Here is a 17233-nt window from a genome sequence, read left to right as displayed (position 1 = left end):
AGTGGCTCCTAGTCGCGATAGTGAAGATGAACCTCCAGACTCGGAGGCAGTCTACTTGTGAACGTTAGTCCCCGTGGCACAAGTGAGGCAAAGCTGTTTGCGGACTTCCCGAAAGCTTCCGGTCGGATTCTGCGCCAAATGGAAAACACCTGTTTAAATCAATATGTTAAACTTGCCCCAGAAGGAATCCTTAAAATGATAAATATTTTTAGCCTGTATTTGGAGCAAAACATTTTACTTCCTTTGTCTCTCTGCTGATTTTTTTTTTTGCTTTTTAAGAGGAAACAGTCGTCCAGGGGCCCCTTTTCCAGCGTTGCCTTTATAAAGACGCGAGATCGACGCCACATTTCTTTCTGCATCTTTAAAAAGAGGGGAAGGTGAAAAATTCCACTGACGATTTACAAGACGGCCTGGACCTCTTGCCAGAAGAATGCCGTCGAGCAGCCATATTGTTCCAGATTCCGCAGCAGCGCTGCCAGCTAATTTTTTTATTATTATTTGCGATTAATGGGCTTTAAACGATTACTCGTAAAAGGAGCTTTCGTGTTTTAATTACACGGGGAGAAGGCAACTCTGGAGGCGCGGCCTTGCGATCCGCTGAGCTGTGTGCCTGAAGTGGCAAGGAGGAGGGCTAGGGTACTCTGCTCCCCAGCTCCCCCCAACGCAGGATTCGTCCCCTCTGGGTCCCTGCTTCCTGAGCAGCTCCTGAATGAGCACCGGCTCAGGTTGCAGCAACATTCAGCGCCCTGAACTTGCGGGCGGGTTCCGGCGAGGCATTTCCAAATACATGGCCGTAGGCCGCGGCCACTCGCCTACAAAATGACACGCAGGGAAGTGGCCTAGCTGGATGCCTTGCGGTGACATTTGTCGGGGGTTAAGCACTGGCGACCTTTGCAGATATTGGGTTGCCTGGCCTCCACCGCCTCCAGCCCCACCTCTGGCCTAGCTCTCCTTCCCTCTGGGACACGTGCAGCCAAAAGGGCAGGATTGGAACGCAGGCAAAGAATAGTAATATTCAGAGAAGAAAGACCCCTTGGAATAGACAGGCTTGGCGTTTATCGATAGGGCAGGGCGATATCTGGTTTTGAAGGTCGTGACATGCCCCCAGTTGTGATATATAGTGGTCCCTTGGTTCTCAAACGCCTTGGGACTCAAAACAACTTGGAACCCAGTTACAGGTAGGTAGCCGTGCTGGTCTGCCATAGTCAAAAAAAAATTAAAAAAAAATAAAAATCCTTCCAGTAGCACCTTAGAGAACAACTAAGGTCTCTAAGGTGCTACTGGAAGGAATTTTTTAAATTTTGTTTTAACTTGGAACCCAAACACTGCAAACCCGGAAGTAAGTGTTCCAGTTTCTGAACTTTTTTCAGAAGCCAAACATGCTCCGTTTTGAGTGCCACGCTTCCAATTTGAGTGTTACGCTGAGCTCTGTCTGTTTTTGCTGTTTATTTTGCGTTTTTGTATTTGCGGCTCTCTTTTTTTTTGTTTTTGTGACCGTGCGGAACCCAGTTCAGCTACTGATTGATTGATTGATTGATTGTGTGACTGCAGTACATTGTTTATCGCTTTCATTTTACAGATTGATGGTCTCGTTAGATAGTAAAAATTCATGTTCAGTTGCTGTTTTAGGGGTTGTTTTCGAAAGTCTGGAACGGATCAATCCGTTTTGCATTACTTTCTGTGGGAAAGCGCGCTTTGGTTTTGGAACAGACTTCCGGAACGGATTAAGTTTGAGAACCAAGGTACCACTGTACTGATACATCACGATGTCTGAAATGAGGATGGAGCGATGGAGAAGCGCCGGCTGGCTCCACGGTTTCCTCCGCATTTTGACTTCTGCACAGCGCACACGTATAAATGACCCTTGAACCATTGCCAAAAATCCTGAAACTGGTATCACAATATTGATATATCGCCTAGCCCTCTTCATCCTATCTGCTTTGTATGAGTAACGCCAACCCGTTGAAATTGGAGGACACGGGCTAACTAATCAGGCCCATTAATTTCAGCAGGTCTATTCTGAGTGCAGTTTAGCAGGATCCTACCCTGGGCTTCTTTGGGAAGAAAGGCGAGCCATAAATCCAGTAATAAACAGGATAAAATACAACCTACCCGCTCCCTCCCAACACTGGTAGTGTGGCCCGTCGTCGTGTTAGCTCAAATCCCCTTTCAGAGCCGTCCAAATTGGCTTTCGGAGATGAAGACTTTCATGTGCCGGCAGCTAATCGCGCAGCTGGGAGGGGATATTAATCCCGGCCCTCTGGTTATCCAATGCCGATTAGCATGTCTAAATCAGATTATGACACCGGAGCGTCTTCGTGGCCAAGGGCTCGGGGTGTGGGGGGGGAGGCAGAGGCAGATAGTTGGCCTGGCTGGGTTCAGATTCCCAAGACCGGCCCTTCCTGTCTCAAGTGGTGGCCCTCTGGGTTGGCCCAAGTGAAATAGAGGCCAGGCAAGGGGTGGGCAACCCCCTCCCCCAAAAGGGCAAAGGGTGGGGGAAGAGAGGTTTGGGGTTTTCACACGCTGTGGGTTTGCCCTTTGAGGCTGAGTGGCTGGAAAATAAAACCCAAAGGCCCTCTTAATGCAATTGTCCTTTGGATTTTCCTTATTTTCGCACACACCACCCCTCCAAAAAAGAAACTGTCACCGCCACCACACCCTGTAAGTAGTATCAGAGATGGAGAAACAGGCAGTGGGTTGTATCCAGCTTACGTTCCTCCTCTGACTGACGTAGGCCTGTTGATTTCAGTGTCTCTGCTTGGAGTGGAACTCGGATCAGTTGCAAACCCGCGGCGCTTGAAGTTACAGCCATGTTAGAAACTCTAACCGGATTTCAAACGGCTCCTTAAATCAGAGTTACAGTCTCCAAAACGGAATGTCCAGTTGCCATTTTGGGGGCAAGACAGCTCTAAAGTCTTGTTTATCAAATGATGGGCTGACTGGCTGATTCTCAGTTGGAACATCTGGCTAGATGGGCGGGATATAAATAATAAATTATTATTAAATTATTATAGTTCAGAGGACGACCTTGAGCCAGGTTGAGAGCTTTGAGAACAGAAAGAAGGAAAGTCACTTGATCCAGGGACAGCCCACATATATATTGGCCTAGTCTGACCTCCTTTTTCTCAGTGGGGACACAGACCATTTATAACGCAGGAATATTCTTCCCAATTGGGGGGGGGGAGCGAAGACAAGTGACAACAATTCGCTATAACGTCGTTCGCTGCTTCTGCTCAGGCTGCACGGAAAAAGCATTTTGGTTCCTAAGATTCAGTCCAATCGTGCAAATAAAATGCCATGGATAGAATTCTACAGGATGGGGTCTTAGTGCAGCCATAGGCAAACTCGGCCCACCAGGTGTTTTGGGACTACAACTCCCATGATCCCTAGCTAACAGGACCAGTGTTCAGGGATGATGGGAATTGTAGTCCCAAAAACATCTGGAGGGCCGGGTTTGCCTATGCCTGTCTTAGTGTGTGAAAACAGGCAAGGTCCCCTGGCATACACCTCCAGGTGGTTACAAACTGAGTTACAAGCTGTTGCCGCTGCCTGTTGGGAGGAGAGGTGTCTGTTTGGCAGCTGGAAAGCTCTCCCAGCATATTATTTTAACCGTTTTTGTTGCTCTCCCCCCTCCCCCCCGGTTCTCTTTCCAGTTTGCCCGAGTATGAACATCCGGAACGACATTTCCAACTTCCGCCAGCTCGAGAACTGCACCGTGATCGAGGGCCACCTGCAGATCCTGCTCATGTTCGGGGCCAAAACAGAGAACTTCCGGGGCCTCAGCTTCCCCAAGCTCACGATGGTCACCGAATACCTGCTGCTCTTCCGGGTCTACGGCCTGGAGAGCCTCAAGACGCTCTTCCCCAACCTGACGGTCATCCGGGGGACGCGGCTGTTCTTCAACTACGCCTTGGTCATCTTCGAGATGGTCCACCTGAAGGAGGTGGGCCTCCCGAGCCTCATGAACATCACCCGGGGGGCCGTGCGCATCGAGAAGAACGCCGAGCTGTGCTACCTGTCCACCATTGACTGGTCCCGGATCGTGGACTCCGTCGAGGACAACTACATCGTTGCCAACAAGCGGGACGAGGAGTGCGGGGACATCTGCCCCGGAAAGGCAAAGGGGAAGAGCGTCTGCTCCCCGACGGTCATCAACGGCATCTTCATCGAGCGCTGCTGGAGCCACGAACATTGCCAGAGAGGTAAGGGACGCCTCCGCAACTGCAGGAGGGGGAGAGGGCTCTTGCGCTGGGGAGAACAGGATTCTGCACTGGGTGGGCCTCTGCTGTAATCCAGGGTTTCCCAAACTTGGGACTCCAGCTGTCTTTGGACTACAGCTCCCATCATCAGGGATGGTGGGTCTTGTAGCCCAACCACTGGGAACCCTAGTTTGAGAAACGCCATTTAGCCCAGTGGTTCCCAACCCTTTTTTTGGCCATGCCCCACTTAAGCATCTCTAAAATTCTGGTGGCACCCCCCTCCCGTGACATATAATTCTTCTTATTCACATGGAGGAAGCCTAAAAGGCCATTCATTTGTTGATACAGACGTACCTCGGTTGCCGAACGCCTTGGAACTCGTACGTTTCGGCTCCCGAACGATCGAAAAGTGGACGTGAGTGTTCCGGTTTTTGAAAAATTTTCGGGAGCCAGATGTCCGCTGCGGCTTCCGATTGGCTGCACGGCGCTCCTGCAGCCAACCGGAAGCCGCGCCTTGGCTTTCGAACAGTTCTGGAAGTCTAACGGACTCCCGGAACGCACTCTGTTCGAGAACCAAGGTACGACTGTAACTCATTCTCAAATTGGCCCCCTTAAAAATCAAATTGCTCCACGTTGGGAACCACGGGCTCAGCCTATCCTACCTCACAGGGTTGTTGTGTGGATGAAATGGGGAGGAGGAAGGGCCGTGTGAGCCTCACCCCCTTGGGCTCCTTGGAAGGCCCAAGTTTGGGAATTCTTAGTTCTGCTGCTTGGCAGAGTCCGCGGTGTTTGCCGAGGGCAGCGGTCCTTAACTGGCCCAGACACAAAGACCCCACCTCTGACTCCCAGCCTGTACCGCGGGACCCGCCCTCTCCTATTTGCTTTCGAATTAACAGTGCAAATAATGCACGTTATGAATCCGAAATTGGCAGTTCACAGAGCGATAGACATAGTGCCATCCTCGCATGACTGCAAAATGAAAACCCAGTGGTTTAGCCAAAACCCAGCGGTGGTGGTGGGGATTTTTAAGACTCCCATTTCAGTGAGACCCCTGGGCAGGTTTGCTCTTCCAGCGGCAGGCGTTGTTGGAAAGTCGCAACTCGTTTTGTGAGGCTGCGCTGGTTTTGGGTTTCTGTTTTGAGCATCGCTGCAGCGCAGAAGCCCGCTCAGAAATATCCGTGGGTACCAAACGGCAGCAGGTGGACTAACCAAAGTCCAAAACCGGTTTCCTTCCCCACTTTGGCGTGCTTCAGTTTCTGAAGCAAACCCCGGGGCTTTGTGTTTGATTTAATTCCAGTAGCTGCTTAACTTCTGCATTCTGCCTGGAAAGGGTTTTTTTTTTTTTTTTTTTTTTTTGGTAGTTTGCTTTCCAATTGTCATTGTTTGGAATCTCTCCTGTCAATGTTTGGGTCTCGCTTGCTAGGAGAGAAGGGACAACAAAAGCTTTGTGATGGCCAAGCTCCTTCTCCGGTTTACTTAACCTGCCCAAAGCTTCCTTGTAGGTTCTGCGTTCTTGCGCTTTTTTATTTTTCTTTAATTGTTTTACAAGCCCAAAACATTTGGACTGGTAGCGTTTGCAGCCGGTGAGAGAGAGAGATATATATATATACACACACAAACACACAGAGAGAGAGAGTAAGGAAAAAGCTTTTTGAACGCCACAAACTGCTGCCACGGCCGAACTTCCTTTGTGTATATTTTGACTGCCAAATTTCGAAGGAGCTTGCTACGTAGACAGCGGCTGTTGTATGTTTGCACGGATGAGACAAATTCATGGAGGGGGATAAGGCTGCTGGGGGGCTATTAGACCCCATGGCTAGGTCCCGTCCCCGCCCCCCGCAGAAAATGCAGGTGCCGGTTCTGCTGGGAATCCTTGCAAGTGGGGGAAAGTTGCTGCCGTTGCGCCGGGTCCTGCTTGCAAAGGCTTCCCCTGGGGGCATCTTGTGGCTCCCTGGAAGGACAGGAGGCTGAACCGGGGGGGGGGGTGCTACAGAGCTCTTCTCATGTTCTTATGAATGACTTTAAAGGGGGCGGTTGGGCAAATTAAGATAGGGAATAAAGCTCTCCGTGGCCCCGGTGGCTGTGTTCTCCCTCCGCCGTCTCCGAATGCCAGTTGCCGGGGATCGCAAGAAACCAAGCCTTTAGCACCGCCGACCCTGTGGAACTCCCTGCCACTAGAGGCTCAGCAGGAGTCTTCTGTGCCAGCTGAGAACTTTTCCATTCCACCAGGCCTATGCAGCCTGCTGTAGAACCACAGGGTTGTAGAGTCGGAAGGGACCCCCCAACCCCCTGCGTGCAGGAATCTCCTTCCACAACAGTGAATTGGTGCCTGTCTTTAACCTCTTAATGGCTTTCGTTGCAGGGTTTTATGCTTTTATTGCCGAAAACCTGCTTTGACACCGCAGTATGCAAATACTCTCATGGGTCAATAGGTGAGGAGGGAGGTGCTCTTGCACCCAGGTCCTGCTTGCGGGCCTGATCCAGGCGGCTCTTTCTATGCGTGTTCCTTTTGGGCCCCTGGCTTGCATCCAGCGACTTCGCGGTGCAGGCCGAGACGGTTGTTTATGCCAAAGTTGAGGGGTGCTCCTCCTTCCAGGGCCTCAAACCCCCTGCAGAGAACCGTTTGCCATCTCCTGCCCCGGCTAATCTCTCCTCCTCTCTCTGATCCAGCAGTCAAAACAAGGCAGGCGTGAGTGGGCGGGTGCTGAGGCCTCAGCCGTGAATCCTGGCAAGACGAGGGTTCCCCCCCCCTCAAACACGTCTGTATTTTCCATTTCTGCTCCCTCGCAGTTGTATCTCTTCCTCCAGCCTCCCATCTTTCCACTACTGCTCCCAAAACTGGCCACTCCAGCCCCGGTTTTGGCTCGCTGGCTGGCCCAGGTTTCCCCCAATTTCTTCCTGAGTTTTCCTCTGCTGCTGATTTGCAACTGCTGTAGGGAGCGAGCGAGGAATTGCGGGTTGTTTTGGGGGGAGGAAATGGGAACCGTAGACGGCTGAGCCCTGAAGTCCTCTCCACTGTCCTGATCATCCTTATTAATAATAATAATTAGAATTAGAATTCATTTCTTAGGGTTGTGGGTCCCTCGTTCCCCGAAGGTCTCCAAGCAACTCGAAGCACGCTTGAAATGCATTGGGGAGCCCAAGGAAAGCTCTTTGCCTACAGGAACAGCCTCGTTTCCTCAATTTTTTATTTTTATTTTGAACTCCTTTCCTTGCTGCCGAGACTTTGCCTTCTCAGAGGGTGGCAAAGTTCAGAGGTGTGTGTGGGAAAAACAGCGTCTTGTAATGTTTGCTTAGGTGGGAACGTTCCTTAGCAACAGTTTCCTGCGACTTAAAAATAAAAATAAAAATCCTGGGAATTCCTGTAAATCATAAGCTGGTCTTCACTGCAATCTGCTTCCCCCCTCCCACCCTATAACCCCGTCCCCTCTTGACACGGGAAACTGGGCCTATAGATAGCTCTGGATTAAATCAGCCCCGTTCTCAAGGGTGTGATATTTCTTTAAAGCTCCAAGGAAAGCAAAGGAAAGGAATATATTTCCTGTTGCTGGTGTGAGAAAAGGAAGGAGGCTATTTCTTTATTTATTTCAGATGTTGGTGCATCTATTATTATTATTGGTGGAAGTTGGCAACCGGCCGTTGCAGCGCGTGCTTTTTCCCCACCCTAGCAAGTGATAATGTTTCCCTCGCCCACACAGGCAAGGTGGGGCTTCTGAGAACACGCAGAGCGCCCTGCAGGCTGGCGGGGTTCGAAACTCAGATATATAACCCGGGCGCGGAATGGCTCTTTAAACCAAGGCTGCACTCGCCAAAACGGAACGTCTAGAAATTAGATGCCATTTTTGGGCCGGGCAGTTCAAAAGTTGTATTTTGCAAACGATGGACTGGCTGTGTTTGGTATCCAAGTAACAACCTTGAGCAAGTTTGAGAACTGAGAACTTTAAAACCAAGTCCCTCGATCCAGGGACAGTCCGCATCTATATTGGCCTCTTCCGACCTCTCTTTCTTTTTTCCCTTGGTTGTGGTCCCCTCCCCAGTTTTGTAGTTAAGAGATCATATTATTCTTAATGGTGACAGGGACCATTCGTAACCTAGGAGTATTCTTCACAGCTGTGAGCTGCTCCTTCTCAGGCTGCACAGGAAATGCCTCTTGGTCCCTCAAATTTGTTCCGATTGTGCGGAGAAAACGTAACAACAGATAGAATTCTACGGGATGGGGTCTTAGGTGTGCGAAAACGGTCCAGATCCAATGACCTCCTGATGGCGCCCGGACATCTTCACTCGGTCGCAAGTGGCCGATAGCCGGGTGCAAAATTCTTTCCGTATAATCACTTTTTATTGAGTTTTACACTGCACATTTAAACCCAAACATTAAACACCAGCAGCAGCATTTAGAATTCCCTGAATCCTTAGACACCCCCCCCCTTCCATGATTACCATTTTCAGGCTTTTTCAACTGCCTCACGTATTTTCTCTATTTTTCTTAATTAGTCCAATTTTTACCTTAATTTTAATACACTGCAAGCGTTACTCAAATCCTGCCAAAGTTTTTAGCTGTTTACAGTGTTCTCTTAAGTACATTGTAACCCCCCATTCCTTATTAAAGCTTCTATCTTCCTGGTTTTTGATTCCCCCCCCCCTCTCATTTTCGCCCTTTCAGCCTAGTCCATCGTCTTTCTCAGCCTTTCGTCTCTGGCCGGGACTTTATCTTCTTTCCATCTCTGGGCCAGTAGTATCCACGCTGCTGTCATCGCATACATAAATAATCGTTTCTGCTCCTTTGGTATCTCCACCTAAAATTCCTAGTAGAAGAAAAGCCTCTGGTTTTTTCACAGACGTTATTTTGAACATTTTTTTCAGCTCATTATATCTCATTTCCCAGAAGGCTTTTTGTTACCTTGCACGTCCGCCACGGTCAAAAGCCCCTTCCTTCTCCTTACACTTCCAACATACATTTGAAGCAGTTCTATTCATCTTTGCTAATTTTGTAGGTGTTAAATACCAACGGCACTTCATTTTCATATAGCTCTCCTTGGACGTGCAGCGCCGGATGCAAAATTCTAATTTTGAACATGGCAGCCTCAGTCAGGCCAAAGGGGTCCTGTCCAGCTCCCTGTGTTCACGGTGGCCAGCCACAGGTGACCCCGTAAGGGACGCCCCCAGACGCACACCAGCAACTGGTGGCGAAAGGCATTGGCCGCCTCCGGCAGAGGAGGCCAGAGATAGTTGGACGTTGCATGGACAGGAGACTGGCCACCTTTTCTAGTAGCAGCTTGGCTCACCTTAGGCCCTGACTTTCTGCACAGTTCCTGGTGCAGAGGCGCGAAAAGATGGGAGGCCCCCGGGTGACGGCCAGGGGTGCAAGAGCGGCCCTCCCTCGGCGCAGCCTCCCCACTGCATGCTTTCCCACTTAGCGGAGCGCACACATTTGTCCCTCTGAGCTTCCACGGGAGGCCCGTCGCTCTGGAATTCCTGTGGAATGCTGGCTATGTGGCTACACTGGAATCGCTGGGCCCGGATCACCAGGCGGATCCCTGACTGTCAGCTGGGGGGGGGGGAGGATGACGACGATGGCGAAGGCCTCTCCTTCTTTAAAAAGAAATCTGTGTGGAACGGAGCTTGCCAAACAAATTTGAGAGCAAGCAGGCGGGACAACAAGCAGCCCAGAGCAAAAGGCAGGGATTGTTTGTGCCTTCTCATGAGCCCATCTAGAGCTGTGTTGTCTCCACGGACTGGCAGCCGCTGTCGAGGGTTTCAGGCAAGAGGGTCTTTCCCAGCCGTTTGCGGAGGGGCCGCTGGGGAACTGGGCCTTTTGGACACCGAGCAGGCGCTCTGCCGCCGAGCGATGGCCCTTTCCCTCAAAATAAACATGAAGGTTCTAGTCCTCATGATTACGGCTTGGCACCGGAGAGGCAATCTGTCTCAGGAGGCAATGGAGTGCGTCTCCAGGGGTGAAGCCAAACCACTGCGTTAGCAACACTGAAGTGACCTCCCTGGGGTGCAAGCCTGGGCAGTGCATCTGGGGGTTCTGGGCTGTCCAGATGACAAGACACACCCCCTTGGCCTTGCTGAGGGGGTCCAATGCAAAGCAGAGTGAGCCGCCTTTGGCCGGGCCCAGCCGCAAGGGGCAGAGGGGCTTCCGGGACCTTCGCTTCCTCCATGGATGTTGACTGCAGAAGCCGTAAGCTCACCAGGGAGTGATTCACAGGCGCCCCCGTTCTCAAAAGAAGAAAGCAGTGTTTTATAGCTGCTTGGCCTCGGGTCTCTCTATTTATTTATTATTTATTTATTGAATTTATATACCGCGGTTCACATAAAAGATCAACATAAAAACCGCACTGTGTGTGTGTGTGTGTGTATGTAAAATCAAAATAAAAACAACAACCCAATAACACACACCCCTCCAAAAAAAGAGAGCCACATTTTAAAAGGGTATAGGACAGGCATAGGCAAACTCTAGATGTTTTTGGACTACAACTCCCATCATGCCTGGCCACTGGTCCTGTTAGCTATGGATGATGGGAGTTGTAGTCCCAAAACACCTGGAGGGCTGAGTTTGGATGTCAATCAGATCACCCAAAGGCCTGGTTGAAAAGGAACGTTTTTGCCTGGCGCCTAAAGGTGTGTAATGAAGGTGCCAGGTGAACTCTCCCTGGGGAGAGCATTCTGCAGACGGGGAGCCACTGCAGGGAAGGCCCCGTTCTCTTGTTGCCACCCTCGACCTCTCAAGATGGAGGCACATGAAGAAGGGCTTCAGAAGATGATCTCAGGGTCTGGGTGGGTTCATATGCTCTCGCTCCCTAGAGTTAACAACAGCCCTGAGGGGTTGGCCCATGTGGCAGCGGCGCTGAGGGTCTCTTGGCTCCTGGAGCTTGTGGGCCTCCTGCTGCTCTTTCTCTTCTGCTTGTATTGCCGTTCTTTAGGTAATCGGAGCTCTTCCGGCAAATGTTCCCCACGTCTCGTCCGGGCACGACTCGCTCCAGATGTTTTCCTGGAATTCCCTCTCTCTGGCGTTCCCCAGAATCCAAAGAATAACAAGCGCAGGCCCTCGCAGGGGTAAAATCCTGCTCCTCGGATTTCTGTCCTTCCTCCGCCACCCTGATTAAGGTTGTCCGTGTTTCACTACGAACCAGAGGAAGGAAAGGAAGGGGATTCCCTTTTCTCCTCTTCCCTCTACCTGCCCCTCAAGATTCTGCAAAAGGGATTTGGGAACTTTCCCTTGTCGGAAATTTGAACTGCGGAGCTGGGGTGGGGGTGGGGAGGAGATAAAAATCTCCGTTCTCAGGAGCCAGAACAGGACGAATTAATGAACTGCTGAAATGCCAAGAGCTCTGGGACACCCGCGGTTGCAAAGTCTTTCACGTGCTGCTGCTGCTGCTGCGGTGTTGCAACCGCGTTGCGTAAGACGGGGGCGCACTCTTTCTCTTCCCACAGATGTGGAGCTGCCCTTGTATGTTACGCGGCAAGTTGCCTGTCGGATCCGGAGCTCCCTGAGGCTCTTTGCCCCAACCCCTTTTGCAGACGCGGCCCTGGGAGCGTGCGATCTGGTGTGGGCCTCTTTGCCCCCTGGTCTTAATCCACAAGCGAAATAAAGCCTTCCAAAGTTTTGAAACTTGGAAAAATATAAATATATGGTGTTTTTTTTAAGCCTTAAGATTCCACATGCAGCTGCGGAATAAACAGCTTATCTGATAGTCTTGTTGAGAATTAATGAACGGCTGCAGAAACGTCGCAGGGGGCAGGGTTTGCTGTTGATTTCGCCGTTTCAAAACCAAGCCACTTACAGCGGGTCTTCGTCCCCTGGAAACCGAGTCACGCCTTGGGGAGTCACTACCCAGGTGCAGCTGAGATCAGCCTAGCCCTCTCGCTTTCGGCAAGGCGATGGGCACCTGTGCCTTCCTGCCTTTCTGAAACAAAGCCTGTCCCAAAATGGACTCTTCCCACAACTGCAACCATGCTGAAGTTGCTTGTCTGGGTTTTACTCCATCTTGTTCCTTGTGGCTTCCACACCATCGCTCCAAATTGCCACCCTCTGGTCACGGCAATAATCTGGGTCGACCTTCTGCCTCGCTTTCAGACCTGATTTATTGCAGTTCTGACCTTGAAATACATGGCAGCATCAGCTAGCCTGGCAGAGTTCTCTCGGGGCATTTTGGGGGCTCCTACCAAAAGGTTCCTCCTCGCAGATTTCCGGGGCTACTGTTCTCTTTTTACCAAAGCTTTTCCCCGTGCAAATCCAGCTCATTTTGTTGGTTCTGGTTCAGCAAGCAGGTGGATTAGCGATGAGCCACCCCTGTGAATTGTCAGCTAAAGTTGCCTGCCAGTTCCGCGTTTGACAGGAGAAGAACTCTCCTTCCTTGGAGGTCTTTAAGCAGAACTTGGATGGCCCTCTGTCCTGGATGCTTCAGCTGAGATCCCCGCATTGCAGGGGGTTGGACTGGATGACCCCTGGGGGTCCCTTCCTACTCTACAATTCTAGGATTGTGTGATTATGCCTGATGTGAAGAAAGCGAACAGGAAGAAGTCCCCCACCCCACCCCTCTTGCTGACATCCAGCAAAGCCGAGTGTTGGAAGATTCAGGAAAGAAAAGAACGGGCTTCTCCACACAGCGCATAGTCAAAACTGTGGAAGCAGTGACGGGCCCCCAACTTGAATGGCTTTAGAAGAGGGCTGGAGGAGATTTATGGAGAAGAAGAGGGCTCTGGAGGGCTACGCGCCACAATGGCCTACTCAGTATCTTTCTTAATGCCAATTCCTAGAAACTGCAGGGGGGAGGTTTGCTGCTCTTGAACTCAGGTCCTGCTTGCAGGCTTCCCTTTGGGGCGTCTCCCTGGCCACAGTGAGAAGTGCAGGACTGTGGACGAGATGGGCTCCCTTTGGGCTGACCCAGCAGGCTCTTTCTTCCGTTGTTCTGGAACAAAATCTCCCTTAGGCCTCCTCGTCTTCCTCTTACGGCTGCAGAGGATTCTGCAGGAAGTTCTAGGACTGGAAACCAAGGTCCCTCCCGGAACCTTTTGTATTCGGGAGCAGGACCACGCAGAACCCACCCCAACGGCGTCACGCGCACAAGCGGCCACGGCGGGACTCACGAGGAATAGGCCGGCCAGCCGGCAACCACCGCCTCTCCGGAGCTGACATCACCAGAGTCCCGGTCAAAACAGTGCAGAGCGATGGCTCTGGCTCTCGGTCACGTCAGGAGAGCGTGGCTGCCCAGACGCCACCTTCCTTCCTGCCCCGGGAAGCGGCTGCATCCTGGCTCTCGACCCGGGCGTGCAGAGGGCAGCAGACGCCAAGCAGAGCTGGGACCCCCTGTCAGCTGGATGCCGCCTTTCTGCGTCCCTTCTTTTTAAAATTATTTTTAGCAGGCAAGCGCTAGAGGCTGGGGCACGGCTTAATTAGGTTGTGGCAAAGATTGGGCAGATGTTTCCTGCTTTGGCGCTAGATTCCTGCACGGAGGGGGCTTCCTTGACTTGAAAGCCTGCACGCCCTCTGTTCTTGCTGCTTCTGGTCGTGGTGGGCTTTCCTCCTGAGAGGAAAGCCAATCTGCTGCCCCTGAATCTTCTTTCCTCAATGCGACCCCCCTGGCATTTTCACGGAGCTCTTCGCCAGCAGCACCTTGGGGAGATGATTTTGCAACTCCCTTCATTATTACCTTTCACTCGCTCCGCCACAGGTGTTCCCTCCCCACCCAAACCCCTTTGTGCAATTTGCCTCAATTCAGCGCTGCTGCGTTTAAGGCAAAGGCGAGGAGTACAGGGCTGTTGTTTTTCCTCTCCGCGGCTTTTGGGCTTGCATAATAACCGTCCCAGGTTTGCAGGCAGGGAGGCTGACACTTGCAGGAGGAGAAGGGTTTGTCGGCTGCCGCATGCCACAGGGGAACCAGCAGGGTGGAGAAAGGAGCTCAGGGGAAATTGGGGACTGAAAAGAAACTTGCTTCTTCTTCTCTTTGACCTCTAGCAGATTTAAAAAAAACCAATACATCTCAGAACAGAGGCGTCAGGTGGGCAGTGACTGCATCCCTTTCTGAATAGAGGCATTGCAGGGAGTAGGACTAGATGTGTCTCGGGGTCCCTTCCGCTTCTTGGAGCAGAGATGGAGAGCGCCAAGGCTGGAGCAGGATCTGTTACTTCCCCCTCTTTTCTCTTGGCTCCCTCCCCGCCCTGAAACGTGGCTGCTGCTGCTGCTGCTGCTGCTGCCGGCCCGTGTAGACTGCCTTGAGCCCAGTGGACAAAACTGGCTCTGGACAAGGCAGCTTTCATTCTGTGTCCCTGTGTAAGGAAGAATCAGGGCTGCGTAGTTTCTCGAGGGAAATCTCTCTCTCTCTCTCATGCACATATACAAACACACCCACTCAAGTTTCACTCTTCAGATGGCCGGAGGGCCTGTTGCTTCCCTGCTATCAGATAAAAAAAGATGAATGAGTTCAAGGAGAAGAAAGCTGGCTTTTGTGCTTGTTTTAAAGCGTGCATTATTTATTTATTGTTTTAAGCTGCTTCCTTTGCAGATAAATTTCACTGAGTGGGGTGCGGTTTTTTGCATCAGCCTGAAACTGAATCGCAAGACTCTTCCTTTGAGTTGTAGAAACAAAACAAAAACAAGTTCCAATCAATGATGGATCCTCAGGTTCCGAGAAGGAAGCAAGCGCAGGATCCACCCCACTGGCTGTCGCAGAAGAACATATTTCCCTGCCCATCTAGTCAGGCTTCCCGTTCTCACCGTGGTCTTGCAAGCAGGACCTGAGCTGCGGCTTCCGGCGACTGGACTTCAGAAACATAATTGCTTCAAGCCTCGGAGAGAGAGAACATAACCATTGGGGCTAGCAGTGCTAGGATTTCACTAATCCTCTTTTTAAAGCCGTCCAAACTGGTGGCTGCCTCTTGTGGGGGGGAGTTCCATGGTTCAACTCCGCTCTGCGTGAAGAAGGGCTTTCTATTATCTCTCCAGAATCGCCAACATTTCTGCTTCGCCGGCTGTGCAGGAGAGAGAGGCTTTTCTCTGCCGTGGCATCAGTGCCGGATTTACGTATAAGCTAAAACAAGCTATAGCTTAGGGTGCCACTCTCTTGGGGCCCCCCAAAAAATTAAAAGGAAAAAAAATCAACAATTACTTGGATAAAATACATATTTTGTTATGTGCAAATGGCTTTGGCTACCTATTAGTTCCACAAATCTCAATAACACAAAAAACAGCGACAATTTGTTGTTGACAAAAGACAGCTTGACATCTAAAGGGCCCCATTACCTTCAGGAGCTTAGGGCCTCATCAAACCTAAATCCAGCCCTGCGTGGCACGTCCCCTCGCGAGGAAGAAGAAGAAGAAGAAGAAGAAGAAGAAGAAGAAGAAGAAGAAGAAGAGTTTGGATTTGATATCCCGCTTTATCACTACCCAAAGGAGTCTCAAAGCGGCTCACATTCTCCTTCCCCTTCCTCCCCCACAACAAACCCTCTGTGAGGTGAGTGGGGCTGAGAGACTTCAGAGAAGTGTGACTAGCCCAAGGTCACCCAGCAGCTGCATGTGGAGGAGCGGAGACACGAACCCGGTTCCCCAGATTACGAGTCTACCGCTCTTAACCACTACACCATGCTGGCGCTCCACCCCCCTCAATCGTTTTGCTCGCCTTCCCCGAACCGTTCTCGGCTCTTTTTGAGGCGAGGAGGCCGGCATCATATTTTCGGGGTCCCCCTTGTTGAAAAGGAAGTGGCTGGCAAGTTCAATTTTATTCCCCCAGCCCGTGCATAAATACAGAAGTTGAAGGTTGGGTCTGCTCCAAGGAAGACTTAGTTGGATGCACAATTTGAGGAGGAAGGAGCTGGGAGAGGGACATTGGGTTGCTCCGCGGCTCTTCTGACACCCGGCATTAAAAGGTGTATATATATATATATATATATATATATCGGTTGAGAAGACTGCCAACGTCTACTGGCTACGAGTTGGATACAGCATACTGGGGAGTGGCAAGTGGGGAGACAGTTGCTCTCATGCTTGGGTCCTGCGTCTTTACTCAAACATACCTAAATTTCTACACCACCCAACCGAGAAGAATTTTAAGATTTATCAAAGCGGTGTAACGTGAAACCACCAGGATCGGAGACAAAGGGGAAGCGTGAGAATGAAAACATGGCGGGGCAATATTTAATTAAATTCCAAGAAAGGCTTTAAGCTGTTGTCTTAAATGCAAAAGGCCTTGTCTCCTAAATAAAGTCTAATAATTAAGAAGTACTACAGCCTTCTAAGCATGTTTGTGGGAGGGGAGGTGGTTGTTTTTGTTCATCTAACTATTCATTTGTGCTTTTTAGCCTGTATATTTTTATCGAAGGGCGGCATGCAAGTCTAATAGATTGAAACAAGTCATGTGCAGAGGCAGGGAACTCCGTTAAGGGGGCCACGTCGGCGTGTAAGGAGCAGCTCGCAGTGTTTCCTCAACAGACACCCAAGGATCGGCAGGAACAGGCAGCGAAAGGCAACGTCGTCTCGGATTCGGGGCTTTGCCCGCCCACAGCAACACTTTAAATTTGGCCCAGTAGCATCTTGGCAGCCGGGGCGGATTCCTCAACAAGCTTGTCACATGCTGCCGATAGCCAGCTCCAGTCAGCAGCCTAGGCGTTCTGCGCCCCAGTCCCTGGCTTGCCCCGGGGTGTCCAAGCCCTGGCTTCCCCCCCTCAACAGGATCCTCTTCCTGCTCCCCATTGTCCTGCCAGTTCAGGACGCAGACTAAGATGGAGATGTCCGCTGGAAAGGCGCGTTGGGGGAAAGCATCTGGTGAAGCTGAATGGCGCAAGGTTCGGGAAGGAGCTGTGTTAACCTTTGGTACTCCCTCCCGCAGGAGTTGGGGGAGGCCACCAACCTGGGCAGCTCTGAAGGAGGACTGGGTGAATTGGTGGAGGAGGAGAGGCCGGCCGACAGCCACTAGCACCGAAAGCCGTCCTCTCCTTCCACGTTTCGAGGCCGCCCTGCGGCTTGCTGGGACCCAGAGGAGGCGAGAGGGCTCTGCTTGCGAGTTTCCTTTGGGGCATCCTGAGAACAGGATGCTGGG

At 51.2% G+C, this 17233-nt stretch overlaps 1 protein-coding gene across 1 annotated transcript in view; it reads left to right on the top strand.

The window, feature by feature from the left end:
• The window catches only part of INSR (insulin receptor), a 48137-nt gene that overhangs the window by 10711 nt on the left and 20193 nt on the right, over positions 1 to 17233 (top strand). The window contains exon 2 of the mRNA XM_033136501.1: positions 3654 to 4202. Within this exon, the coding sequence (XP_032992392.1) occupies positions 3665 to 4202 (538 nt within the window). The 5' untranslated portion in view covers positions 3654 to 3664. The remainder of the gene's footprint in view (positions 1 to 3653; positions 4203 to 17233) is intronic.

The sequence above is a fragment of the Lacerta agilis genome, chromosome 18 (genome assembly GCF_009819535.1).
Source record: "Lacerta agilis isolate rLacAgi1 chromosome 18, rLacAgi1.pri, whole genome shotgun sequence".
Classification (NCBI taxonomy): Eukaryota; Metazoa; Chordata; class Lepidosauria; order Squamata; family Lacertidae; genus Lacerta; species Lacerta agilis.
Note: the sequence above shows the minus strand (reverse complement) of the source record. Positions and strands in the feature narration are given on the sequence as shown.